The sequence below is a fragment of the Megalops cyprinoides genome, chromosome 4 (genome assembly GCF_013368585.1).
Source record: "Megalops cyprinoides isolate fMegCyp1 chromosome 4, fMegCyp1.pri, whole genome shotgun sequence".
In the NCBI taxonomy this organism is placed as follows: domain Eukaryota; kingdom Metazoa; phylum Chordata; class Actinopteri; order Elopiformes; family Megalopidae; genus Megalops; species Megalops cyprinoides.
Genome location: NC_050586.1, coordinates 16,746,307 through 16,767,670, shown reverse-complemented (window position 1 = coordinate 16,767,670; position 21,364 = coordinate 16,746,307). Strand labels below are relative to the sequence as shown.

At 41.8% G+C, this 21,364-nt stretch overlaps 2 protein-coding genes across 2 annotated transcripts in view; both read right to left on the bottom strand.

Moving 5' to 3' along the window:
* The window catches only part of dnah10 (dynein axonemal heavy chain 10), a 37,989-nt gene extending 28,080 nt beyond the window's left edge, over nucleotides 1-9,909 (bottom strand). Inside the window, exons 1-19 of the mRNA XM_036526228.1 lie at nucleotides 9,684-9,909; nucleotides 8,938-9,066; nucleotides 8,429-8,592; nucleotides 8,118-8,226; nucleotides 7,649-7,764; nucleotides 7,158-7,380; nucleotides 6,898-7,055; nucleotides 6,542-6,772; nucleotides 6,142-6,332; nucleotides 5,718-5,916; nucleotides 5,134-5,334; nucleotides 4,869-5,039; nucleotides 3,682-3,858; nucleotides 2,629-2,802; nucleotides 1,995-2,131; nucleotides 1,662-1,813; nucleotides 977-1,141; nucleotides 286-493; nucleotides 30-186 (exon numbers count right to left, since the gene is read on the bottom strand). Coding sequence (XP_036382121.1) covers nucleotides 30-186; nucleotides 286-493; nucleotides 977-1,141; nucleotides 1,662-1,813; nucleotides 1,995-2,131; nucleotides 2,629-2,802; nucleotides 3,682-3,858; nucleotides 4,869-5,039; nucleotides 5,134-5,334; nucleotides 5,718-5,916; nucleotides 6,142-6,332; nucleotides 6,542-6,772; nucleotides 6,898-7,055; nucleotides 7,158-7,380; nucleotides 7,649-7,764; nucleotides 8,118-8,226; nucleotides 8,429-8,592; nucleotides 8,938-9,066; nucleotides 9,684-9,909 — 3,288 coding nt within the window. The remainder of the gene's footprint in view (nucleotides 1-29; nucleotides 187-285; nucleotides 494-976; nucleotides 1,142-1,661; nucleotides 1,814-1,994; nucleotides 2,132-2,628; nucleotides 2,803-3,681; nucleotides 3,859-4,868; nucleotides 5,040-5,133; nucleotides 5,335-5,717; nucleotides 5,917-6,141; nucleotides 6,333-6,541; nucleotides 6,773-6,897; nucleotides 7,056-7,157; nucleotides 7,381-7,648; nucleotides 7,765-8,117; nucleotides 8,227-8,428; nucleotides 8,593-8,937; nucleotides 9,067-9,683) is intronic.
* A 4,168-nt stretch (nucleotides 9,910-14,077) lies between these two features.
* The window catches only part of sgsm1a (small G protein signaling modulator 1a), a 46,255-nt gene continuing 38,968 nt past the window's right edge, over nucleotides 14,078-21,364 (bottom strand). Inside the window, exons 19-25 of the mRNA XM_036526505.1 lie at nucleotides 18,282-20,654; nucleotides 18,004-18,128; nucleotides 17,602-17,684; nucleotides 17,394-17,503; nucleotides 16,931-17,027; nucleotides 16,366-16,533; nucleotides 14,078-16,127 (exon numbers count right to left, since the gene is read on the bottom strand). Of these exons, the coding sequence (XP_036382398.1) occupies nucleotides 16,039-16,127; nucleotides 16,366-16,533; nucleotides 16,931-17,027; nucleotides 17,394-17,503; nucleotides 17,602-17,684; nucleotides 18,004-18,128; nucleotides 18,282-20,654 (3,045 nt within the window). The 3' untranslated portion in view covers nucleotides 14,078-16,038. The remainder of the gene's footprint in view (nucleotides 16,128-16,365; nucleotides 16,534-16,930; nucleotides 17,028-17,393; nucleotides 17,504-17,601; nucleotides 17,685-18,003; nucleotides 18,129-18,281; nucleotides 20,655-21,364) is intronic.

Below are 21,364 nucleotides of genomic sequence, written 5' to 3'. Positions count from 1 at the left end.
CGGCAGTATAGGGCCACCCTCCAGCTTACCTTAGTGCTTGTTACGCAGTCTCTGACACAGTGCATGATGAGTTTGTACACTTCGCTGTTTTTGGGGTTCAAGATAATGTCTGGGACAGACAGAATTGTTTCAATTCGAAATAGTGGAACATTACCCATCAGGGCGGCATTGAAAGTCTGGATGTTCCTATTGTAAAGAGAGAAGGAAAACATCAGTATGGAGCATTAAGTCACATCTGATGATGACTGACAGAGTGCACTGAGGCTGTTTGGATGCAAGGCCCACCTCACCACCATCTTTATGAGGGCATCAAAGACCTTCTTCTCCCAGTAGGCATAGTAGTAGGTCATTCGCTTGGCCTTGCCAGTGTTGGTATGCATGATCAGGCTCTCCATCTTGGTCAGCAAGGGGCTTATGGCAGTGTACTTTCTACTCAGCAAGTTCACGTCCTTTGCCCTTTCACTCTCGATAAGCTCACAGAATTTCTTTACCCCTGGAAAAAAAGCAAAAAGACCTGTATGATACAAACCAGCAACAGCTCGTGAGCCTGACACGGAGGCAGAAATCTTTGCTGATCATTGCTGTTCATCTGTTTTTGTCTGCTTTGCATGATTACCTGTGGGCATGGAAAATTTATCTACATGGTCAAATAGTGGATATGTGCAAGTGCTGCTCAAGTTAATTACACAAAGAAATAAAGCTCAATCACAATATGCAATTAAAAGAAAGGGAATTAGCCACTGGCTGGTATGGATTATTCAGATAATTTACAGCCTAGAGAAAGATCAGTATTAATGTAAAATTTCCACCTCTGTTTTTTTACCCCACAGGCCATCGATGATAATGTGACATCTTCAGTTTCAGATTTAACAACTAAGTTGTTCATATGTCAAATGATTCAAAGACATACATTAAGAGTGTGAATGCAGATTAACCAATAATTGTGAACTCAAACAAGTCATGAGATCAATCATACCTGGGAGGTCATCCCCTTTATCCATGACTGGGAGTTTGAACAGATCGGCAGAGTCAATGGCCTGCAGTTTGATATCAATATCCCTTTCATTCTTCAGAATCTGGTTCACTAATGACTCAAACTTGGAAGTGGCTTGAGTGCAACGATTCATATATTCCCAGATACCTAATGTAAAGAGAGATCTACGCATTAGGAAAAAGCAGACATCATCTTTCATCAAAGACAAACACAATGACAAGAAGATCATTAACTTATAATTAAAGACAGCCAAGTTCTTTGCATCTGAAAATATTTTATACCAGTAATGATCAACAATGATTTGACTATGAAACCCTAGGATCTGTAACCCTAGGATAAGTAAAATTGTATACTGTTTTGTGTCATTTAAGTTAAACAGGTTGAAAAAACTCTACTAGTTGTTTCCATTCTAATGACTCTATTAGGGCCTAGCGACTCTGTTAGGGTCAGCTGCTTTTTAATTGCTGCAGCAGGAAGACTCCCAACTTCTGGCAGCAGCAACCTGTTTTTTTTTTAGATAGTGCCTCATGCAAGTCCAAACCAAACCTAGCCCATATGGCTTCAGCTATTTGAAAAGAGAAAGCTACAGGGCGATTCCTTCCACAAGACTGAAACATGCAACAGTGGAAATGTGCGTGTGCAGGTGAAAACGGCCGGAGAGGTTCACCCAAGGCATTCCAGTTGAGTCTCCTGTGCCCAGAGCTCATCACTCTCCTCAGCTCAGTGATCTGCTCAGTCAACAGGTTGAACTCAGCATCATTGAGGGAGTCCATCAGTTCATGGTGGTGGTTCACCAGGTTTTTCAGCCCATTCACATACCTGAACACACACGGCACAGTGCAGAACACAGCTGGGTCATTATCAGGGCATATCTTAGACATACAAGTCTCACACACCTGGTAGTGACCAAGGACAATTAAATCTGATTGACTTTGCGTTGCTATGGTACAACTGTACAGGGGGGCTCTGTGCAATCCAGCGTCAGAGCAGAGCAGCGGACCTTATAAACTTGACCTCCTGAAGGGCTACATTGCGAGCCAGTTTGGGCACCGGGTAGCCGAGCTGCTCCAGGTACTTGGTCTCCGAGATGATCTCCTTCAACTCAGGGGCAAAGTTCACCTTGTAGCGGACCCCCCTCTCCACACCCTGGTCAAATCCCGGCCCCGTCTGTGAAAGCAGGCACACCTCAGACACACCACTTTCAACGATTATTTAGATTGTGGCAATTGTTTCATGCTCACAAAACTGGTTTGATCAGTTGGACACAAAGTTGCAGATGCTCTCAGCAGCAGTTACTAGTCTTTAATGACTTCTGGTGGAGTGACTACTAGCAAACTGACACTGCTTGACTTGACAGTATGTGACATCAAGTTGACAAGTAAAGATGGCTGCATTCCACTGAGTGTAGAAGAAAAAAAGTGAGAACAGATTCTTAACTAACATTTCAAGGGCAGCGGGAAAGGATCTGCACTTTCCTTAACACTTCAATGACTTTCCAGGACAAAATCATTTTTGAATGATTTTCAAGTGCTCTGGCAGCCCAAAGTACTTACTTTGAGAAGCTTTATGATAATGCGAGGGACTACAAAGCTTTAGTGACTCATCTGAGATTCTCTAAGGGGTGAGATGCTAACCTGGCTGGTGGTGGTCTGGTCTCCAGCGGTGATCTTCGTGTTGTTGGTCATGACCAGCAGGTTCCTCTTCATCAGCAAGGGCAGCCTGTCCTCTGTCTCATCCCTCCATTTCTCAAACTTCTTCACCTCGTAGTCCTTCATGCTCATGGCTACCTCAAGGTACCTGGCTTTGGCCTTCAGCGACAGAGGTAGTATGTGACTGGTAAATTCATACAAATGAACAATCTCCACATGTCCTGGATAAGCAGTTAAAGGTATATTGATGCCTGAGGGCATGACTGGAACTTGTTTCAGGGATTTAGAAAATCATATTAATTAAGCACTCTTGCTTTATGAGCACTACACAGATAACACAAAGAATCCAAGAATTCCACAAATAAGCAGAAAAATATCTTTTTGATTCAGATATTACAGCCTCAAGGACCAGCAAATAGGAACAGGAGGTGTCAAATTTAGCAGTTTTGTGCTTTCTTTAATATTATCTGCCACGCAAAAGGAATACACACTGCCATGGATGGAAAGCAGACATGTTCAGAAAGCCATGTAGTGCCATGTAGTGCCATATACTGACAATCACTTCTCTATTTATCATGTCGGAAACTACCATCAGTGTGTGATTCGATTAACTCAGGCAGACTTTATCAGGAAATAGGTAGCCATATCTAACCAGCGTGTCCCTTTTTTCTAAATTGAATCAATACAACATCATAAAAATTAGCATGTGAATTGCAGCAGAACACTTTGTGCTTTGTCTAAACTATACAAAATTTGTAAGGGTTGGCATCTCTGATTTCTAGATCTTAGCTTGCTCCTATAGTCACATTTGCCATAAACTGCCATATTCATTTTTAGCCTTTCGATGAATTGTACTTAGGCAGATGGAACAGAGCACTGCCTCTTTGAGTACAAACATCTTAAAAATTTCAACATTTACCAATATTTTTGAATTCAGCTGTGAGATACCCATGTAAGGAGCATTCATTTGGTAACAAAAAAAACAGCAGCATTGCATCACCAGGACTGAAAATTCCTTGATCTAAGGAACAGCCATACCGCTTTGCCCTCCTCACTCTCCATCATCTCCGGCACCTCCAGGAAGCGGAGAATGGTGTTTTTTATGCGTTGGAAGAGTGCACGCTCCCAATAGATGGCTCCTGCCACCGGGGGCTGGTTCTTGCTCAGCGGGGGATTGTGCTTGTTTTGTTCAAACAACTCGTTGATGATGTCCACCTGCCACCAGCCACAGCAATGGCAGACATCCGAGCCAAGATGAGAGAGAACAAACACAATGGAGGCCGTGAGACAGGAGACAATACAAAACTCTACTGTATCATTTTTCTCCTTTCCTTTCCTTTTTTCAAACTGCAGCCATCTTTGCACTATCAAAATGCCTGGATACTCCACCTGCTGCAGCATTGCTACTGAAAATCACATTCAACAAGAGAACCCCCAGCTGCATACAATAATTTAGGTCTATTTAAACATTTGACTCATCTACGACAGTAAACGGTAAAACATAAAGTCAATAGTAAAAGGTAAAGCCAAAACAGTACATTACATTACAAGCATTTAGCAGATGCTATTATCCAGAGTGACTTCCAGCAGAATAGTAAAATAGTAACATGTAAAGCCTTCTGAAAATGCTTTTCAGAAGAATTTTAAATGAATTTTAAAAATCATTCATTAAAGAATTTCCATAAAATCACAGGGTTAAGCTTGCATTTGATGTTGTTATAGTGGTACTTTTACTTGGCCTGCAGTCCAATGAGGGGATTGCATCTGGCTTACTCAGAGAGTAAGAGAAAATTGAAAGACAGACAGGATTTTTTGCATATGGGTGGCAACATATAGTTATTTGTAAAACTGAAATTATGATTTTGCATATTCATAGCTAAAAAACAACAGGTAAAAAAGGGATGATCTGTCCTTCTCAGTTGCATTCTGGCAGCAGATGAATCCTGGTGAATCCTGATGAATGTCTGATTGCTAGTTACGTTATAATGAAATTTGTAGTATAATAATATATAATTTAATATATCATGTCATATTCCTTGCTTAAACAGAAATGTAATTTTTGGGGTGAATCATCATTCTAACCACATTTGTGGTTTATTGTCAGTTCATACGGTTTTGCTGAGAGTTATTTTCTGCACTTAAACCCATGGTATGCACTGTGCTTTTTGAGTTGTTTGTTCTCAGAGTTGCTGCAGGCATTTTCAATAACAGTCTGAGCTCATCACCTCTTTGCGGTACTGCACCAAGATATCATTGAACTTCTTCATCATTTTCTTGTTTATGGCTTCCCTGGAGCGAATGTGCTTGAACTTCAAGAGCATATCGAAGGCAGCCGTTGCCGAGCGCAGAGTCTTGAAGGAGTCGTCTATGAAATGGATAGCCTCTTCTTCTATAGTCTTTGGGTGGGGGAAGAAACACAAATTCAGGTGATAAGTGGCATTGCAAACAAGTGAGAATGCGAGCGTAAGGGTGTCAGTCCCTTTCCCCTACTCTCACCTCCACTTTGGACCTGAACTCCTGCATGACCTCCTTCCAGCTGCTCATCTTGCGGATGTTGAAAGGATCAAAGCTGAGCTCCTCCATTGGAACCACCAGGCTGTCCACCCAGCATAGCACGTCATCAATGCGCTTTGGGTCTCCCGTGACCGCTTTCAGCTCCGGGCCGAAAATGTTGTAGAACTCCTCCAGAATCTGCCATCCAGAACATACGGATGGGAATTCTATTTAAATGGACCTACTTTAATTTATTTTGTTTGGATGGTCATGTTTATTCTGTAAAACCTCATCAAATTAATGACAACATGACATATACGCAGTGACACACACTATATTCTGATGCATCTCAAATTCAAAATATAATAAACACAGCACCAGGCCATTGTCTCAAGCTCTGCATAAGAATTCATGATGGCAAAAAACTCAGACTCCTTACAGATGATCACAGCTCTGAGAGATTCGTGGATAGGATATTACAAAAGTTTGATGTGTAGAAGAGTCATTGGTGAGCTCAGCAGTTAAGTGATTGAACAGGAGGAACAGATAGACTGCTGTTTATGTTAACTAGTTTCACAGACCTGCAGAATGTTGTAGAAGTCCTGACAAATGGAGGCCATGTAGTCCGTCTTCTCAAACAACTTTCTACGGTCAAACTCCCATCGTGGGTCCCGGCCCGATGTTTCAATCATGGATCTCATCTCGAAGTAGCAGGACTTCCACTTGTCCAGGACCTCCTTACCTCCCAGGGCTTTTGCCTTTGCCACCTCTCTCTTCTCTCTGCCAGTTGTTGCCATTCAATACGATTATGAAAGAATCATCGCATCAAAAAGACAGTCAACAAAGTCAAGACAGTACAGTACATGAATGAATAAATGTCCAGCATGCACTTTTGCATCCATTTCCAATCTGATGAATGTGTATTCAGGGACGAGCTTGTGCAGTCATCTCACTTAGATAAACCATGTGATACTCTGGTTAGTGGAAGCTCAGCTGGGCACTCACTTGAAAAGGGTGTGCACATTAACCACGCGGGCCACCCGCTCAGACAGCTCCCAGGCAATGCGCTCCATGAGGGGGACCATGCGCTCATCCTTATTGTAGTGGCTGGAGATGATCCACACCATGCGCAGGCCGTTCATCATCGGTGTGATGGTGTCTAGGATCACGCCGAAATCCACCCCTGTGGCCATGTTCTGAGTCAAAACACACAGAAAAAAGGAAGCTATTCTTTATTCTCTATTCTTTACAAGATTTAGATATTATTATTCTTCCTCATTTAGGTATCATTATTAGGTATTAATATTTAGGTGTCCATTTAGGTGTCATCTGTAGCAAAAATACAATGGCAAATGAAGTTGGTGGCAACGTCAGATCACTCAAACATCTGAGCACAACTCTGCACCTTGAAGTGTCTCTCCAATGTGCTAAGGAAGCGCACGTTCTCCACTGACTCCACGTGGTACTTGCTGAGGTCCGTCATGGTCTGGTCCAGGTTCTCCATGGTCACTGGGTCAGCCTGGGCCATCACCTCCAAGATTTTCTTCACCACAGGCAGCTTCAGCTGCTCATTCAGAGCACTCAGGATGGCCGTCCTCTCCCGCCAGAAGTAAATCTCTGCCATTGGCCCTGGAGCCTGAAGGCAGGGGTAGAGCAGTAAGTAACAGGAAACATCCACATATGGACAGGGTTTTTTTCAGACCTGATTGGTGGAGGCTTGGCTGATCAGAGAGGGGGTATGGTAGAAGGGCTCAGTCTCACCTGTGGCTTCTTCTTCTGCAGCTCCTCAATAACAATGGTGATCTGGGTCTGCCAGTTCATCACACACTGCTCCAGTTTTTCCACCACATCCGGCATGGACAACAGCACGTTCACCTCTGGCTCCAAGTCCAGGTCTGGGATATGCAGCTTGATTTCACCTGCAGAGCAAGGCAGACACTAGCACCGCAAAAACAACATTTTCACACATATAACCACTTACACAAATGCTTGCTTGACCGTACAGCAAGGAATGCACACACCTTCGAGCTGTTGGAGAGTCCAGTCGATGTGTCCAAGGAATTTGTGAGTGGTGTTTAGCAGCTCGTCCCGGATCATGCGGATCCCCCTGGACTCTGTCGGTCTCTCCTCTTTGTTTGCCTGCAGCTCCTCACCACCCTCCTTCTCCTGGGCCACCTGGTCCGCCTGATCAGAGCCACCATCAGCGGTCTTCAGCTGGTTCACTGACAGCATTGGAATGTACACCTGCGAGACCAGAAGGGATGTGATGTGGTGATGGTGGTGGTAAGTGGGGGGCATCAGAGGAATGGTTGGGATGGGATGGGGGCGCACAGGCAAGAGCGTAAATAACATTAGCAGGAACCGTTTCCAACATGCACACTTTGTTAAATGTTATGAAGTGATGCTGTTATCACCATTCTCATTATCACGCAGTCGACATACTTGTTTGCCTACCTCAAGTTTCTGCAGCCCCAGAGATATAGTGAAAAACAAGCAACCTCTTACTACATACATGGTTCAGAATTTCCTCCAGCATCAGTAAGGGGTGTCCTGTGAGCATTCCGGTCTCCAGTAGTTTGGGCATCACATTGTTGGCTTCTGTCATATCTAGGGGCTCAATGATGGTTTCTGGAACCCATAACACATGTGCTTACTGTTTAAAGAACTTGGTGAAGCAAAAGCCACTGACTTTGGGCAACCCACTTAAGATGAACAAAATGACAAATTCTAATGGTCACAGCCTAATCTGAACAACCTGAACCTGCCTTCGTCTGTGTACACAGACAACTCAATATGGTCATAAACCTCACACCCCAAAACAAAGTCAATATGAGCCTAGGCAAAATGGCCTAGAGCTGGCCAGTTCAAACTTAATGAAATAAAAAAAAGGTTCAAACAGAAGACATGCACTACTTCTTTAAAGGCTGCCTTGAAAAGCTATCATGTATCCCTGTATCCCTGGCTGTGTCTCTTTAGCTTACCTTTTGTATTTCTGAGGAAGTAGAAGATACTGGACTTTGAGAACCTCTCAGGGACAATGTTCACAGCCACATGAAGCTCCGTGTGGTACACTACCTGAACCTCTGTCCTCTGGGGAGCCAATATTACCAGCAAACAAAGACACAGATTGATACTCTCGCATGTAAACATGCACAGACATACACATGGTGCTCATCCATAATGAACACACATAACAAGCAAAAATGATTATTGTACTATGCACAGCAGAGACCCTTATTCACAACTATTTAGAGAGCATATAAAGACAGGTGAGACAGGGAGATAATCTTACTGTAGGGGGTGGCCTGTCCACTTCTTTTTCAGACTTGGAGGTGGCATCAGTACTTGGGGTGGGAGTCTCAGCATTATCTGCAGTGCTTGGGGACACCCTTTTCTCAACCTCAGAGACACCTGAGTCCTCTGACTCCCCACCATTCTTCTTTTCTGCAGCCTCACCTGGGAAAGAGAAGACTGAGAAAATGTTGAGCTGTCCATGCCAATTGAAACTGGTCACAAAATGTGTTGAATGAAAAACATTTAAGACAATAAGAAATGTTACAGTCTTGCAAAAATGCTTCATATCTTTGCCCATGTATCTTTTCTGTCTCACAAGTCAATGATACTTGAAATACACCTTTACTTAGATAAGAAATTTTGACTACTTTGAAACGCCTCTAACTGGTAATTTTGACTAAGAAAAGTCCGTTGAAGTCAGCTGTTGGCAGAAATTTTACTCAATAATGTCACGACTTCAAGACACTGCAACCAGTGACAGGGAGCACTGATGGGTGCCATACTCACTCTCTATTTCCGTTTCTGTGGCGGGGGTTTCGGTGGTGGTTGGCTGGTTGGCTGCGTCAATATCCTTATCTTTATCCTTATCCTTATCAATATCAATATCACCCTCTGGCTTCTCAACCTCTGGCGGATCTTTACAGAAACGACATAAAATCGTTTAAACACTACGCAAATACAGGCACAACATAAACACATGTCAGCGCCTAAACAGAATGAGTTCGGCCAGTGTACTCATGTTATTGAAAATCAACCTAGCTAAATGTTGAATGTCGACTGTTCTGACAAGTAGTATTAGTATTAGCATTGAGTAGACTACTCAACAAAAATGCAACATTTTCAGTCAAGCTTAGCTTGCCAGCTAGCTAACTGGCTATGGTGACCAAGCTACTCCGTTCGAAACTTTGCCATTGGCTAGCCAGATAGCTAGTTTATTGTACCAGCCTACCTTGAGATAGGTAGGGGAAGTTAGAAATTTCACCCTGATCCTGTTGTGTTTCAGCTCACGTTCGCTACATTACTAAGTTACATTGCTAGGCAACATCAATAAACTACAATATTAGAATAACGTTGTATTTGCAGTAAGTTTAGATTTTAGCTACGTTAATACCAAAACACTGTGATGCAAGTCCGCGTCAACGTTAGCTAGCTAGCTGTTCAAATGCTGGACAGCTGTCTTGCTAGTAGCTAAAGCCATACTGTTAGCGACATCTGATTAGCAATCGAGTTTATCGTTCGTCGTCATCACCTACCAATTGGGATTTCGATTTCAACCTCTTCCTCCCTTATCTCTTTATAGAAAAGCAGCGCTGAGGCAGACTCATCCTCAGTCACCTCGTTCAGAAAACGAATGATCTTCTGCGCTTCCTCGCCATCCCCTCGACTCAACAAGTCCTCAAAACTGTCTAGTTTTTGCAGATAAAAAGAGGCACACACACGGTCTCTTATCCATTCTACACGGGGGTCATCGAGTGACATTTTGTCTCTCAAATTCGTTGACCAACAAATACATTTATAAACTAAATATGTAAGTCAAGCAAACTTTTCTCAGCTTGTTGGGCTTTCAACCCGCTGAAAAGCTTGGTGTTGCCTTGGCAACCACCACACCTCCCGTTTTTTGTCCTTTGCGAGCTGACCAGTTAAAGACCGCTGTCTACACTGTCCAAAATTAAGTGATGTGAAAATAATCACAACGCTTTCTCCTCGGCTAAACAATCGTGTAGAATGGTTGATTTTTTTCAGATCATTTTATTCTGAAATGATACATCAAGCTGCAAATATATTGTCTGCCTTATTTTAAAATTGAAAGTAGAAGTGTTAGTAAATTGTGTCTCTCATACTCGACCAATGTGAAAATAATCAATCTTATATTATTATTTTATTCAGAAAATGATACACCAATTTGCAATTCTACGTGACATGCGTATGGTGTGACCAACGGACCGTCGATTTTTATCGGTCGTTATGGTTACAGTTAAATAACGTTAAACGCTCGTGGTCATCGAAGATCATTTTTTGTGCAAACACGAAAACACCACCTTGATAATTTCCTTCTGCTTTACCGAAATAGTGAAATGCACACAAAGAAGACCGTGAGGGGAATTCATACAGGTAATAATAGAATTGCTAGTAGGAGTAATACAGACAATCAAAAAATATTTTGTTTGGTCCATATAGTTAAATGGATCTCTAGAAATATTACAGGAAGTATTGATGACATCTTTTGAAAGTCAAGTGATAACTTTAATTAAATTGCATTTTCTTTGAAATGCAATTTAACACAACGACAAAAATAAACCAGCTGTGAATGCAGAGACTGAATGAGGGATTGACATAGCAGCCACCCAACTCGATAGGTGTTAACAACACATTCATTTTTTGTAATATGTAAGGTTATTGGCCATTTTGGTGTCATGTCTCCCTCTAGTGGATACACTTCCATTACTCAATCGGATGTACAGTATTTTGCATCGAACTTCGTACAGAAACTAACGAAGTAATTAATGAACTAATGTAATCAGTCTAAATGAAAGGGGGGGTGGGGGGGGGGGGGGGGGGGGTATTCAAAGCTCAGAGTTTCAAAGAGTCAGAGGCACTCATTGAAAGAAGTATTTGACTTGACCATTGGTGGCTCTGTCCTAAAGTTGTATGAACATGGCCATTTTTCATATCAAGACATTTTGTGAGATGTCATGTTGTAAGCATCTTCATTGGAGCAGTTGTGAGTATATTCAAGTATGATTAATCTCCTATGAATGAGTATAGCTGGTCAACTGGTGACATGAAGGGATATTGGTTTGTACTGGGAAAAATCTATCAAGAAATCATTATGACATTGGTAAACACCTAGGTATGTCCAATGTACATGTTCAGAATTATTTATCCACAATATCTTGTTTTAGGATACTTTAGAGAGCAGTGTAATTGATTTGTTACACGTTTTTCCTCTAGGTGTTAAATAGGTAGGAAAGATTATTTTCTACACTAAAGCTAAATAAACAAATGCATAAGTGTAAAACTAATTTATTTAAAATGAATTTGTGTTGCTGTTTTTCTTGGTATGTTCCATATTAATTCTACATCTTCCATGTATAATTCAATTTATCACTTAAGCCAGCCCACATAACTGCTGGAATAGTGCAATGGAAACAATTCATTTTCCATTTTTGAAACGCATATTAATGAAAACAATTTCTATAGTTATTAATTCAAATCATTGCTGTGGAAAATGATGTTGGTGTATGTTCATGTCTATGTGCAGCTGTCTATGAATTGTGGTCTGAGCTGAGAAGTAATGTGTGATGCTGAAAAGTCACAGAAGTCCACGAGGAATACTCCCTGCTTCTGGTGACTCACCCGTGTAAGGTTCTAAAGGGGCAGAATAAACTGATGTCACTGATTCCTCAGCACTCCTCAGTGTATCTCCAGGGCATGTTAATGACGCCCAATGAGTGGGCGATGAAGGCTGACGTAAATGTGTCTCTCATCTCTGACGAAGAACTAGTGGGGGTAGAGGAGACGCTAAGCTGACTTGCTGTGACTATCAAATAATAAAAAAAAAACAACTCCTCTGCCCTGGAGGATGAATTGGTTAAAGGTTTTCAGAAAACCACTTTGCCACATTGGGGATGCATTCGCCTTATCCCGTTGTTGCCTTTCAATGGAGACACTATCTGTGAACACACACATTCAGTTTTTTTTTTTCCTGTGACCTGCTTATTCAGAACAACTGAAGTGAAGAGCACTGAGTGCAGAATTAAATTCTTGACACAAATTTTGCAGTTACACATTAGTAGTAATGGAATAAGTACATTCTCATCTTTGCTGTGAAATCATATTGTTTATCAGTAATATTCATGAAATGACAGTCATTCAAAAGTGTAATGAGAACAATGCTGTTATGGTTTGCAGATTGGAAATGAAAATGCTCTAAATTGAACTAGGTCAGTGTGAAATGTTAACTGAACCACATCAAATCAGTGGTTACAACCCCAACTGGCATAAACACCCTGCGTTTCTTGGTGTGTGACCAACATGTAACATAATCTGTTAATGATTATATTGTTGTTTTTATAATTATATTGTTAATACTTATCACATTGTAGGATTCCGTAGTTATGCTTTGTAGAAGCACATATCAGAGGTAATGCCTGGGTTATTTCTAAAAACTTCAAAGGCAAATCCCCATAGAAATGTTTCACTATTGACAGGAAAATATTGCTGCATTCATTAAGACACAGAGAGGACAAAGGGCAGGTAACAACCAAATATGCACATCAAAAAAAAACTGCAGTAGAAAGGCAATTGGAAAAATAATAACAATTCCATTTTATTGATTTTTTTTATAAATACATAGACCATTTAATATATATTTAAATTTCATTTATTTGTAATATATTGTTATGACCAATCACAAAATAACAAACATCTTAGCTTAGTATAGAAAAGCAAAACCAATGAATAAATAAATAAATTATACAAATAGTTGGCTTTCTTGTTATTTCGCTGTAACATACAGTAGTTTGCATTCACAAACAGCTACCATAATACTCAATACAAGATATTTCACACACTTATAAAACAATGTCTGAACTGATGAAATTCAAGGAGAAGAACATGAATGAGGAGTCCAATGATTGATACTTACTCTGTTACTTTGCAATGCAGTAAAACTATTAAAAGGCCTATATAAGTCATATTTTTAGACAATGTATTCTGTAGGTTGCGGGATCATATAAGTTTCATTCAGTGATTGGGAACAAGCACTTGGTGACGGGAAAACTGGGCTTTTGTTTACTTATTGAAATTATATCCATTACTAAAGGCAACAATATCAATTTACTAAATTTGTCAGATTGTTTATAGAAATTACAAGTAAGTAGATTCTTGCAGAGCAAATTTGTATTTACATCATTAGGTCACCAGGTGGCACAATGTCCATGCTTCCATGCTACATGAAAAACCATGAAATACATTACTTTCACAAAAGAGAAGACATGATCTATTCTATTAATTTCATGTGACACTAATAAATATCCTACAGGTAATCTCTGAGACAAATTACGCAGAATTACTAAAGGGAACTTCTTTTCTAGCTGAATGGCAATAAAACTGTCTTTAGATTTAAAATGGTCTTTAAATGTCCAAACAACTGTATACAATCATCCTAAAAATATCACAATTGATTAGTATTCATTTCCTATTTTGTCCCTTTCTGAGTGATTTTAATTTTACTGCAGCAGCAATAGTATAAATTGCATTGGACTCCATTCCGATTGTACGGCCTTCTCCTCAACCTTTACTTAGGGTGAACTCATCAGCTCTTACACCAAAACCAAATTTTAAAAGAAAAAAAAAGCCTCAAAGTGCTAAAAATTATGCAAAACGACAATAGAAGATATTGAGTAAGCAGCACATGATTTACATAATATACAATGATTGACTGAAGAATAATGAAAAAATAAATAAGAGCACTGTTATATATTCTTTAATTTTCTTTTGTTGCTTTTTGTTTGCCCATGTCAATCCAGGAAACCATAATTCACATGTACATCATATACGTTTCTCTCTATATATAATATATATGATTTTGTTTTCTCTTTAAATACACAGACACAAAGTGGCAAATTATATATATATAAATATGTGTGTGTGTGTGCGTGTCTGTGTGTGTGTATGTGTGTGTTTGTGTGTATAATGTGCCACTTTTAGAGTTGATAATTTCCCCTTGTTACAGTACGATTCACAGACAGCAATATACAGAGACATATCAGCATGGACACAAATGCCAGATGAAGGGAAAAAGGTCATTGAAAACACTGGCAATTAGACTAAATTACTGACAAGGTTTCAACACGTTCCTGCATTCATGTTTCTTCCCAGAATGCAATATGTCCAGTATGTCCCTACACACAGGGTAACAGAGCAGCAGCTTGTCTCAGTCTGAAATAAATCAGCCTTGTTTTGAAGAACACAGAAAACAATGTAAAGTCATAAAATCGAATTAAGAAAGAGTGAATAAGATAATGATACTGCAAGATTTCCAAAGTCTCAGCAGTGTCCATTTTACTGCCATTAGCTCTGTTAAGGTGGGGCCATTCTCTTTCACCACTGAATTAACAAATCATCACCTCCCTATAGAAGCACAAGAAAAAGTGCCACAGCCTTTCTGTCAGTGTGCTATTTTCTTGTGTGGAAAGCTACAGGTTTGCCTGAACTATGTCGTTGACAGATGTTTCCCTGGAAACTGAGGTCCGCGTAAAATAGTGACGTGGAACAGGACAATGTGAAGACATTTGACACAACGGTTTCAAGATTCCATTTTGAATGATGGAACTAATATTTCTCTGACATACATAACAACAGCACAAATGTAGAGACAAAAGGAGTTTTTACTGATAAGAATTAATGGTGGCATTCACTAAGCTTTACCTGTGAGTACATCACTTCTATAGGCTGTGAAGTAACTGCAGCAATGCAAGTGATCTGTATTAATAACCACTAACAACATCCCTTGACTGGAGTACATGAACCATGCAAGGACAGTTCAAATTAAGGCAAAAATACACTGAGGTCTTCCTTTGATATATCACTCCAGAGTAAAAGCCTGTTCTATGGCACATGTGTATGGCTCTGTGAATGACATTGGAATAATGTACAAAGCATACCAAAATATCGGACAGGGAAGTAGTTACAGTGCACAACCAGTCAAAGACACTGTGGAGCTTCATTGTGTAGCCATGTGACTTTCTGTGGTGCCAATCAAGCCTTCTTCATTACTCAGTGATGTGGTGATCATACACCATACCAACAGAGTGGAGGATACATCAAGCACCCCCCATACTAGCAATCACAAGACCAAACTGAACATAGCTGAGGTTCTCAAAGTCACAACGTAAACAACATAGTTTTCAGTTAACGGGGACCGCATGAGAGCACAATGTGCGGACTCATAAGTTTCCAGCTCTCCGCTGGACTGCCCCAAAACTTGTACAGCTTTGACTAGCTGGTGTCTCATTGGAATGTTGAAGTGTTGGCAAAGGGTCACATGGAACCGTGGCTCTCTGTTGGCAGAGATCTAAGGTTGGCAGCACTGACTTCAAAACACCTGTATCACTCGACATGGCTGCCAATACTCTATGTTCACTACAATCTTTCAAACAAAGGCTACTTCCTGATGGGAGCTTGTACACTTGAGCCTGTAATGTTTAACAGCATGATCAAATAGTCCCACATGGCTTGTAACATGCCAAAAAGGATCAGACCCAGACTGGCGCCAGTCTAGGACAAGAACAATGCACAGTGAAAGACCAGCAATTGACACGTTTTGCACAAATGAACCAGTGTATCATTCCATGTGGCCCTAAGGAAAACCGGTTGATGAAAAAGTACTTACTTTCACAGCTTATCAATTCATGTGGAATACACTGAGTGGTATCAGGTAGATAATGATGAATGCTGAATGGGCTACGGTGTAGAAAGGATATGTGGTTTCCCTTCTACGAAGGCTGGTGTGTGAGGCCTCTGATTGGACACAGCTGGGACAGAGAGGACACTGGGAAGCCTGTTACAGAATGACTTAGCAGAGAGACAGATGCTTCTTCAGAATCACTTGTTCTCAATTAGCGTCTGCACTTTGCACACCAGGTCTCGAGCCAGCGTCAGGACCTGCTTGACGTTGTGGTGCTCTGCCATTTCTGTGTAGAGAGGAAATGCAGTTAGCAGCTTTACATGCTTATAATGCACAACTGTCTTTGTGGAAAATGAAGGGTGCTTATTAACAGTAAGCACACATAATGGTTGGATAGTTTCACCCCACACATTTACACTAAAATTAGGAGCAGTAACCATCCAGTTTCAAGAAAGTGAAGATAACCAGTAGTAATCACTGCCGATACCAAGGTCCATCTAAGATGAGGTGTAGGTTTGCCTCACCATTGAAGAACTTAATGATGTCGGTGAAGTCCATGTTGTTCTCCAAGATGATGTCCCTGTAGAGCTCCACCAGAGCCAGGGCAATGAAAAGGACAAAATGGCCAGAGGAGGTGTACTTGGCTGCCCAGATGGTCTCCCACACAGAAAACACATCGTCGTACACCAGTTCTGAGGGAGGCAGATCACAAAAGGCAGCTGTCAGTGAGGGCTGGGGCTTAGTCACCAGGTTCGCTATATACAACATGCCAGATGTGAGCAATTTTAGCTGTCATTTGGCAACATTGATCCATCTCTGTTTTTTATTCAAAATCACATATTTAATAAAACCCTCCCATACACTAGGACTCTCTTGAAATGCCAATTAAGTCAAAAGGAGTGTAGTCTGCGGCTTCTCAAAATTGTTTGAAGTGAAAGAGCTCGTTAGGAGCAAATCGTGTAAGCTTTTTTGAGGTATTTTGCATTTAGCGGAAAAGAGGCACATTGATGGAGCAGAAGCCCCTCAGTGTAATTGGCTCTGAACAGTCACCGTCAGTGCTCTGAAAATCCCCCAGCAGGACGTCATTACCTCGTTTGAAGTCCAGTAAAAACCAGCGGTAGCAGAAATAGAAGTGAGTGTAGTCCCCATTCTGGTGCATGAGCTCAAACAGCTCAGAGTCCAGGATCTATACATGCAGGAAAACAGAGATAAGGTGCTGGAGACGCCTCTATTCAGGGTCAGTTCTGTGTTTACACTTGTGTTGATTCATTTATTGAGTAATTTTCTCAACCATCTGTTCCATACTGTCTCCAGCAGGAGTAGAAAGCACTGGATCTACACCAGATTTTTTCTGCCCAGTATTACTGCATGCCTGACGGGGATTAAATAAAAGCTATCTCTTGAGAATGCAATGCATGTTAGATTACTTCCAAGTTTTACAAGCACTTTTTCTTCCAAAAAAGCTTATCCTACAAAAGAATAATATGCTACTTTTGACTTAATGCATAAATTTACAGCTATGTACAGGAGCATGTGTATGTGAGTGAGTTACCTGGATGAGGGAGCGCATGTTTGCAAAGTGGGTGTCCATAGCCCCCCCGTGAGGGAAGTTCTGGTTCATCCTCTTCATGAGCTCAGTGAAGCAGCTAAAGGCCATAGCCTCTGAGACACAGAATGCAGGGTGGGAGAGAAAGAGAAAGAGGCATGAGTCTGGAGAGGGAGGAATACACACACCGCTCATGAACTGGACAATCACTCACCGTCATCCAGAATGACCAGGAGAGGTGCAAGCAGGTCACACATGCCTTGCACATAGCCAATGTCCAGGTGTTGCCAGATGTAACTGCAAAGAGTCATTACACAGCAGCTATAATTGTATGCATAATATATGTACAGTTTCTTGGATTAAGGACTCAACCGAACTGCTTTTTGAGAAGACTGCTTTGAGAAGAAATGCTTCGAACAGTCTGCATCCTAAATCATTCAGAATGCAAAATGGACATTAGATTGATGAGTACCCTCTGAATCCATGAAGATATGTGGATTCTTCATCAAACAATGTACATTTAATGATACACATGAGGAAGAAGTAGTGATTCTCAAACATGCTGAATTTCAACCCATCTGTGTGCATCTGCATAGACAGAACCACTGATGCATACCTGCACATGATGTTGCGCAGTTTCTCCAGGTTGGCAGGAGTGAAGTACCAGTAGTTTCTGTCACAGCGTTGGACGTCCTTCTCGATGCGGTGCAGGTTGATAGTGTACATGTCCAGCAGCTCTTGCTGTAAAATAGGGAAATTAGTAGCATGGATGAGGTAGGATTTCATTCCCAGCCATCCTGTGATATGCTTGCATTAGTTCATCTGAGCCAGGCATTTGAATCTCAGAGGTAATTTATAATCGAGACAGACATCTGCTGGAAAGTTGAGACTTACAGAATAGGTGGTTCCAATGGAGGAGACAGGGGAAGTGGCCTCATTTTTCACCTCCCCTCCAACAGCAAGGGAGTCAAACTGCGGGAAGAGACTCTCCATTTCGGGCTCCTCTGACAGGACTGATTCTGTACCCTCAGGGCTGGGCTTCTCTCCTTCCTCCTCCAACCGCAGCTCAAGCACTGGCAGGCCTGCTACCACTGTTCCTACTTCGCCCAGGGCTGGGCCTGCCCCTGTGGAGTCTCCCGCACTTTCAGAAAGGGCTTTTCTATCCCAAGAGATCATGGACACTTTAGCAGTAGGAATCTCCTCCATTTCTATCGCAGACGGAGACTCATCTGACTCTATGGTAAGCAGGGCCTCGCTGGTGTCCATGGTGCTGGAAGCTACACTCATCTGCTGGGCTGTGGCCTCTTCTGTTTCAAAAACCTTGAACACATCAGCCTCTGAAGCCTTAACCTCTTCTGCCTCTGGTGTCTTCTCCTTTTCTATTTCTGGGGCCTGGGCCGCCTCCATTTCTGGAGACGTCGCATTGTTTATATCTACACTGCCTGCCTCCAGAGTCTTAACTATGTCTGTCTCAGGAATTTTGGCCACTTCAATTTCTGTAACCTCGCCCTCCCCCACTTCTGGAAATTTTACTTCATTCATTTCTACATCCTTAGTCTGCTCTTTTTCAGGAGATTTCTGTTCTGTTACTGGTGACTTGGTCTCTTTTGTTTCAGATGGCTCAGCCTCCTCTGTTGCTGGAGATTTCACTTCCTTCATTTCAACATCCTTCAACTCCTCCATTTTGGGAGATTTGACTACTTCTATCTCTGGAACCTTAGCCTCTTCATTCTCTAGAGATTTGATCTCCTTTATCTCAGCATCCTTGAATTCTTCTTGTTCAAGAGATTTGACTGCTTCTGTTTGAGGACTTTTGACCACTTCTCCTTCAGGAGCTTGAAACACTTCTGTTTCTGGAGATTTGACCGCTTCAGTTGCAGGAAATATAATCAGTTCTGTTTCAGGAGATTTTATGTCCTCTATTTCAGGAGATTTGACATCTGGCATTTCAGGTGATTTTACCTGCTCTGTTTCAGGAGATTTTATGTCCTCTATTTCAGGAGATTTGACATCTGGCATTTCAGGTGATTTCACCTGCTCTGTTTCAGGAGATTTAATGCCCTCTGTTTCAAGAGACGTGGCCACTTCTGTTTCCGGAGATTTGACTGCTTCTGTTTCTGGAGATTTGGATTCCTCTGTTTCAGGAGATTTAACATCCTGCATTTCAGGAGATTTGACCACTTCTATTTCAGGAGACTTGGCCGCTTCTACTTCTGGAGATTTGACTTCCTCTGTTTCAGGAGATTTAACATCCTGCATTTCAGGTGATTTTACCACTTCTGTTTCAGGAGTTTTGGCCGCTGCTACTTCTGGAGATCTGACTTTCTCTGTTTCAGGAGATTTAATATCCTGCATTTCAGGTGATTTTACCATGTCAGTTTCAGGAGATTTGGCTGCTTCTGCTTCTGGAAATTTGACATCCTCTGTTTCAGGAGATTTAACATCCTGCATTTCAGGAGATTTGACCACTTCTATTTCAGGAGACTTGGCTGATTCTACTTCTGGAGATTTGACTTCCTCTGTTTCAGGAGATTTAACATCCTGCATTTCAGGAGATTTGACCACTTCTATTTCAGGAGACTTGGCCGCTTCTACTTCTGGAGATTTGACTTCCTCTGTTTCAGGAGGTTTTACATCCTGCATTTCAGGCAATTTGACCTCTTCTGTTTCAGAAGGTTTTACATCCTGCATTTCAGGTGATCTGACCTCTTCTGTTTCAGGAGATTTGACCACTTCTACCTCTGGAGATTTAACGTCCTCTGTTTCAGGAGATTTGACTTTCTCTGTTTCAGGAGATCTGACCACTTCTGTTTCTGGTGACTTGATCTGCTTTGTTTCTGGTGACTTGATCTGCTCCTCTGTTTCCGCTACTTTGCTCTCCTCTGTTTCAGAGGATCCGGTGTCTTTCTCTGATGCAATCTGGAGTTCTTTCCCATTGGGCAGGGACTGTGGCTCAGCGCTGTGGCTGGGGCTAGAGCTGGGGGATACATCTGCTGGCTGCTCCGTCTTCCCTGGGCTGGGCTGGGCCGGCGGCTGCTGCGAAGCAACGGTTTTGGCAGTGGCCTCTGGGGCAGCACTGTCTTCTGTGCTGAGCGAGCGGTCTGAGAGGCCAGAGGTGATGGAGAAATTGCGTGAGGACGGATGCCCTGAGTCTGGAGAGGTTGTGCCATTGGGGACCGCTCCATTGGGGATTTTGGGAGCCTGTTTGGCCTCATCGCTCTTGGGCTCCATCTCAATCTGATCTACCTCCTCCACCGACTCAAACACCTGCAACAAGAAGGCAGAGGGAAGCAGTCGACTCCAGGGGGTGGAAAAGAGGTGGGAGGGAAAGAAGAGCTGGCAGGAAAAGTTGTGGGTGTGAGGATTGTCGGTCATAAGATATTGTTAGCAAGTATCTTCTGTCAATGGATTACACACAAACACCAAATGATAAACAAGACCATAGTTTCAGAACAATTTAGGCACAATAAGCATAATGATACCCATTGATCAGTCTGTCTCCCTTCATTGGAAATAGCTTTATTTGATCACATGCCACACAAAGCATTATCTTTCCTGTGATATATAGCCAGCACTTTCATAATACATGCAATCAAACGATGAAGAGGGTGAGGCCAGAGATATGTGAGGAGGTTGATTAATTGGATTTCATGGGATGCAAGCGGAACAGATAAAGTGCACAGATAATGGAAGGGGCTGTTAGTGACCAGAGGGTCCGGAGGACAGTGTGCTTCAATATTTGCCTCATTTTTGCCCATGCAGCACAGGAGCAAGCATGCTGTACTTGTGTCAGCATCATGTCACAGAAAACCACTTGCAAAATTAAAAAGTGTACAGCATTGCACAGTATGAGCTAAGATAACAGGTTGAAAACATTTACGTAATTGATTGATTTCTTAATCTACATGTTTTCATATAGGTTCACTGTCTTCTAATGTCATCATTACTATTCACAGACAAATATGAATGGGTTATGT